The 7,104-nt window shown below is 40.4% G+C and overlaps 1 protein-coding gene across 1 annotated transcript; it reads left to right on the forward strand.

Moving 5' to 3' along the window:
• The first annotated feature begins 994 nt into the window (after positions 1-994).
• On the forward strand, positions 995-3,991 carry LOC117282536 (platelet binding protein GspB-like). Its single transcript, XM_033752560.1, has 2 exons — positions 995-1,128; positions 3,169-3,991. Exons 1-2 carry the CDS (start codon positions 995-997, stop codon positions 3,989-3,991), a joined length of 957 nt encoding a protein of 318 aa, XP_033608451.1.
• Positions 3,992-7,104: the final 3,113 nt, after the last annotated feature.

Consider the following 7,104-nt stretch of genomic DNA (forward strand, 5'->3'; position numbering starts at 1 on the left):
GATGCAGATACATATAACACATTTGTTGTTCATGTGGCAAAATTACTCGTGACTAGATACTGTACATGCCTGCGCTTGTACAGTATGCAACGCACAGCTTCTCATTCAAAATTTTTCTTTGTACTCCAAAGTAATATTTATTTCAATGTCTTCTAAATTCGATATTATTAATTATAATAAATTAAAAAATTAATTTTCGAATTTTAAAAATTTAATGTAATTTATAGATGTGTGATATATCATTTTGTTTTTCTCTAATTTCTAGTCCGGAGCCGCTACTTTTCCATTGAAGTGAGGAACGGCCGTGGAGATCCGTTGCGCTGACCACGCAACACCCTCTATCCGCTAAATTTGTCACTAACTTCGCCTACAAGCGGCGAGCGCTCGGTCGGTATAGTTCGCTTGCGGAGTGAAGCCATGGAGATTTCTGTCTATAATTAAATGCTTATGAATATCAATTCTGTTAATACCATCGAAAATTAACATATTTCAACGGTTAATTTTTGGGCTAACAACAATTTTCACTCTTTCAATGCATAGTAAAATAATACATTTATAACTAATCAGCATTAATGCAGAACATTAAATATTTGCCTAATTTTGGAGAAGTTTTCGACTTAAAATATGTGTTTTCAAATTAATGGTATGTAGTCAGATTAGCGGCCATAGAATTTATTGCCAATAAATCACGTTAAGTCAACGCTGTCATATAAATTATGGGCGATAACTCCCAACATATCATTACGTGTGAGTGTTTATCGAAAGTTAATTTAGCACTGTCAGGCATTTGTACATTTCGTTACATGCTGCCTACAGAAGTGTTACATGTCTCTATCCATTACCTACAGTTTACAAGTAATTTTCTTCACTACGTATTAGAACTTCAAGATTGGAAGTCTGTAGCAGAAAAAGAAGAAGGAGGTAAAGGAGACAGAAAAAATTAAATAAAGGAAGACAGAGAAAAGGTTACGAGAGGTTAACAAGCCTCTGATTCATGATTCTCTCGCCAGGAGGTGTGGTGATCGTGGAGTACAGTGAAAGATCAGGTGGTTTCAGAAAAAAAAATGGGGGAAAGGAACAGAGATATAAGATGTTCTGGTCTCATGCTCGCTGGCTGGGCCACGAATAGTGAGAGCAAGTATGGCGGACGAGAACAAACTAAGCTGCCTCTTCCATTTTGCCAAAATGTTAAATTTGTTTTGAAAAATATTGGTTTGAAATTACTTGTAATAAAATTGGTTCTATTTTTAAATATATCGACAAATGTAGCATTATTTAGTTCAGAATCTTTTCTTTGAAATCAGAATTTATATAAGTGCAGTGCAGTAGAGAACGTTAGCATGGATTTGTATGTGGATTAGGCAGCCTGGTGGAGCAAGCGACGTGTGGTTTCGTGGGGCGAAGGAGGGACGCGGTTAACAAGCACGATATATGTGTTGTTTAAGGGTCCTGGCATGTCATGATGAGGTAGGTGGCGTTGTTGCTACAGTGCAGTAACAAGTTTTTTATTAACATTTTATACGTTTTGTTCTATTGTATACATTTAGATGGTTAAGAAAGGTGTGTTGACTCTTGGGTGACAAATTTATTAGATGATTTTCAAATAGTACCTTGTCCACGACCCACCATTACACCATTTGTTGCATCGTAGAATTAAATTTGGGGAAGGTTTTAAATGCACATTAAAGTACCTCTATCGTAATTACATATGGAAATATTTCTCAAGGGTGACTTTAATGTTATTTTAAACGTGTGGATGGTGACATGCTTACGTAGTTCAGTCAGTGATGTTTATAATTAAAATAGATATTTTTTACATATTACCCAATGTAGATAATACATGATTTGAGATTTTCACGCCAGTTAGTATGAATAAAATTATCTTATATGTGACACCGTATAGCCTGGTAGAAACTTAACGATGTTTCGGAGGAATATACCGCTTCTATCTTCAAGGTTAATATTAAGCAAAGGGAGAAGCATGAAGAGGACTTTTTTCCTGACCGTCGGTAAACTTCTACCGGATTACACGGTGTCATATCCCAGAAGACAGATCCTGTACTCGGATATCCCGTCAGATATTTTCGGGATTATATTGATTTTGTATACAGCCTTGTACCAGACATGAAATTCTCTAACTTCTTCATGAAGCACAGCAAAATCTGCTGGTGTGTCCGGATTATGCATAAAGCTATAATACCAATAGCGTCTTGTGTCTTGTATATGGATGCAGCATGTTCCTCTGAAATATTGGTACCTATAAGCTGCAGCACGCGGTAACATAGTTGGTTGAGGCACTATGCTTCAAGCCGGAAGATCACTGGTTCGATTGCCGATGAGATCATTTTTTTTTTTCCAAATTACCTAATCCTTCCAGCTGCAGTGTGGCCCTGGTGCCGACTCAGCCTGTAACAGAAATTAGTACTTACGGGTAAAGGACGGCAGGCGCGTAAGACTGACAACCTCACCGCCATCTGTGAAGCGATTGTCTAGAAAATGTAAGAGCCTCGACGTCTCACAACGCTATGGGCCTCCACAGCCTGTTACAGGGATAAATTTACTTTTTTTACCTGTACGAGTAAATTCAAATTAAACCTTATATTTAGTCAATTGAACTGTCTACATTGTCGAACTCTTTATCTGTGATTCATTTTAATATTATCCTCCAAAACACGACTGTGCCTCTCAAGTGGTTTACTGCCTTAAGACCATCTGTGTTACTAGGATGACTGATTGAAATCAACCGCTCTAAAATATGCTAGTATAAATATTTGGACAGGAGTAATATAGGTGCCAACAGAAGGAAAAGAGATCTAGCTAGAACAAAGAAGGAAGGAGACAGATGTAAAATATAGCTCGCCCTTTTCTTATAGGAAACAAATAATGGCATAAAGATTACAGCCGTCTGATCTCAGTTTCATGACGAACTAATGGTGAGTCCATGCATTAGGGATACAAAACCTTTTCTTTACATAACGATACTTCTAATAGTCCTGCACACATCAAAACATGTTCATTCTTTTTGCACACCGTTCGTCGGAACACACAGGAAATTACATGTTGTAATGCAGCTTGATTTGAAGGATGCTGGCTAAGTCTAACCTCCCCCCTTCTGTCATCATTATCATACCTCGTTAAATGTGACAAACGAACGTTGGCATTATCCAGTGGGGTCAGTTTCATTGCAAACAGCGCATCATACAGTAGGGTCAGTGTCATTGCAACCAGCGCATCATCCAGTGGGGTCAGTGTCATTGCAACCAGCGCATCATCCATTGGGGTTAGTGTCATTGCAACCAGCGCATCATCCAGTGGGGTCAGTGTCATTGCAACCAGCGCATCATCCAGTGCGGTCAGTGTCATTGCAACCAGCGCATCACCCATTGGGGTTAGTGTCATTGCAACCAGCGCATCATCCAGTGGGGTCAGTGTCATTGCAACCAGCGCATCATCCAGTGGGGTCAGTGTCATTGCAACCAGCGCATCATCCAGTGGGGTCAGTGTCATTGCAACCAGCGCATCATCCAGTGGGGTCAGTGTCATTGCAACCAGCGCATCATCCAGTGGGGTCAGTGTCATTGCAACCAGCGCATCATCCAGTGGGGTCAGTGTCATTGCAACCAGCGCATCATCCAGTGGGGTCAGTGTCATTGCAACCAGCGCATCATCCAGTGGGGTCAGTGTCATTGCAACCAGCGCATCATCCAGTGGGGTCAGTGTCATTGCAACCAGCGCATCATCCAGTGGGGTCAGTGTCATTGCAACCAGCGCATCATCCAGTGGGGTCAGTGTCATTGCAACCAGCGCATCATCCAGTGGGGTCAGTGTCATTGCAACCAGCGCATCATCCAGTGGGGTCAGTGTCATTGCAACCAGCGCATCATCCAGTGGGGTCAGTGTCATTGCAACCAGCGCATCATCCAGTGGGGTCAGTGTCATTGCAACCAGCGCATCACAGCGCATCTTACTGCAGTTGCTCCTGACTTGGTAGAGATATCAAGACTGGAACTGAGTGCATACTCATGTTGCTAGGCAGAGAAAAAACTATTGTTATTAATATTTGACTTTATGTTGTATTTGTTTATAATGTAATTACTTGAATCTACACTGTACTGTGTCTGTAATTGGCCTCTGAGCTGTTACTTTTGCAATTATATAAACAAAAAACGAATTTTATTTTTATTAATACTTCTGAATATTTATACTTTACATTTCTCAATTTTCAATAACAACTTTGTTTTGTGTTAATGAAATTATTGCTACTTTGTTTGTTTACTTCTCTTCATTAATTTGTTTTTCCTCCAGTGCTTACTTTTGATTAGTCTTTGGTTTTATGTTGTGTTTGAACCTACACTATGGTCTGTCTGTAATTGGCCTTGCAGCTGTTAAGTTTCCACGCATATAAACTAGAAATTAATTGAATTCTTCTTCTTCTTAAATATTTATGTTTTACATTTCTCAATTGTTAGTAATAACTTCGATTTGTGTTAATGAATTATTATTATTATTATTATTATTATTACTTGTTTATTTTTTATTTTTCTGCATTAATATGTTTTTCCTCCAGTGCTTGCCTGTAAAATATCTTTGACTCTATGTTCTGTCTGTCCATAATGCAATTACCTGTATCTACACTGTCCTGTCTCTGTAATTGGTCCTGTAGCTCTTCACTCGGCACATAAATAATAAATAACTGAATTTAATTGAATTTAATTGCTGAACGTATATACTTAGAAGTAGCGCACTTAGACTCGAATTTGTGCGGCTCTCAGCTTGATGCTCAGCCGGAACACGGGCTCTCCTGAGGCTCTCTTGAGGCTCTTCCGTCCAGGCAAATGCCAGTGCGGTCCCCTGTGATTGGCATAGAGCAAATACTGTGCTCCCATTATGACGTCATTTCATATACCTCAGGCAAAGACTGCATTTAATTTACTCTTTGTTTAGTTGAGGTAGCCGGAATTCTACGGGTGTATTGAGCCTTAACCATTGACATATTCTGAGGCGTGCAAGACGTCTGCCCCTTTTCTTGGTCCTAAAGGTAAAATTCTCCCTGTAACAGGACGTGGAGGCCCACAGGATTGTGAGACGTTGAGGCTCCCACATTTTCTAGACAATCGGCTCACAGATGACTGTGAGGTTGTCAGCTTTACGCGCCGGCCGCCCTTTATCCCCTATGAAGATTCCCGTTACTAATTTCTGTTAGAGGCTGAGTCGACGCCAGGGCCATATTGCAGCTGGAAGAATTATGTGAGTTGAGAAAATCCAATGACTTTACCGAGAATCTAACCCGCAACCTTCCGGCTTGTAGCATAGTGGCTCAACAAACTACGCCATCGCCCTCTCTTGGTAATAGCTGCGTTTTAATGACTGTGAAACGTTGCCTGACGAAAGTAGAAACAGTTCACTTGTTGAATGACGGATACAGCAGTACACTCGTACTCGTACTTTCCCGGTAATTAGGGTCGATTATTTCCACATTTTACAATTGAAGTAGAGAGATATTTTATGCAGACATAAGTCAGTAAGGAGCTGAAGTGTTAATATTACCATCTTCTTGAATGTGTCAATCTGTGCTTTCGTTACCTACCTACCAACCTACACGGCGTCACATCCTAATAGCCGTGAAAAACTCAAATCTCATGTAATACACCTTCGGTTAAGCCATTTAAAATACGTTGTTTCTGACGTTCTTAGAATGGTAACTATGAATGATAGGCATACTGTCTTTGTTACGCGATACCGTGACTTCGGGTAGAAGATAACAGAAATTTCGGATGATGAAACTAGCTCTATGTATGCAACCAGCTGTGCTTGTTACCTGCTTCTTGCCGGCTACTTGTTTGCGTTATACTTTGACTCTGAGAATGGAGACAATATCGGTGAAATTGTACAGGACCACATGACGATATATCCCAGAATATGACATTAACTTCGTGATTTTAGTCCGCAAGCGAACTATACCGACCGAGCGACCGCCGCTTGTCGGCGAAGTTAGTGCCAACACTAGCGGATAGAGGGTGTCGCTTGGTCAGCGCAACAAATTTCCAGGGCCGTTTATTTCGGTTTTCTAGACTGGAGCCGCTCTTTCCTTGAAGTATCTCCTCAATTATGCTCACGAGGCTGAGTGGATCCCGTTCCAGACCCACTACTTCTCAGAAAATATCTGATAGAGCCGGGAATCGAACCCGGACCTCTGGATCTGTAGCCAGTAACACTGACCACTAGACCACAGAGGCGGGCAGAATATGATATTGTCGTTTAAAAGAGTTTCGACATTGAGCATAAAAAAGAGATGACAACAAAAAAATCCGGAAATACCAGAGACAATGCTTAATGCCAGAATGCCTCAGAGATAATCCCCAGTACCCTATGAATAATGTAATAATTCTTAAATGCACTTGATGTAGCTTAATCCGTATTTTCTGGCAAGATTGTAATCATTTGTATTGAAGGCCGTTCGGCTTAACGACTTAGGTTATTAGCAGGGGTGTAGTCCTATAAACAAAAATGCCGGGGCTGTGTGACAAAGAGTTCCAGCTTCAAAGAGATTGCATGAGGTCAATCTTGCTGGTACTTAAAGCAGCTTTACGCTTTTAAATGCATAATCGAATGACAAACAGCTTACGAAATGCAGATACACTAAGAGACTGACACATGCTCCTCGAAGAGAAGCTTCAAAGAGTTCGATCACTTGAGTTGCATGGTTCACCGACATTTTGGGGAACTTTTTGTTTGAAGGCCATCTGTTTCTTACTGATATCTTGCCTTGTGATTACCCGTCGGCCCAGAATATGGTGCTGATTCCTCCCTCCGAAATATAATTGAAGTGCTACCGAGTTACGCAATGTTAAAGCCCAGAAATCGTTTGTTTTGTGCTCACCCGTTGTGAGAATTTCAAATCCATCAGAGAAGTGTAATTTACATATCACGTTTTCAGCACACTTGAAACCTTTAATAAAAGTAATTTTAAGAAACCAATTTCAAGTATTTTCGTGAAAATAATAGTGTTATTAGTGACATCCTCTCTCTTCATTCATTCATCATTCATCTGTAATCTGTCAAGACGACAGGTCCACAGTCTCTTCCAAAACAGTTCCTCCACTT

This window comes from Cryptotermes secundus, unplaced genomic scaffold (assembly GCF_002891405.2).
Source record: "Cryptotermes secundus unplaced genomic scaffold, Csec_1.0 scaffold381, whole genome shotgun sequence".
In the NCBI taxonomy this organism is placed as follows: Eukaryota; Metazoa; Arthropoda; class Insecta; order Blattodea; family Kalotermitidae; genus Cryptotermes; species Cryptotermes secundus.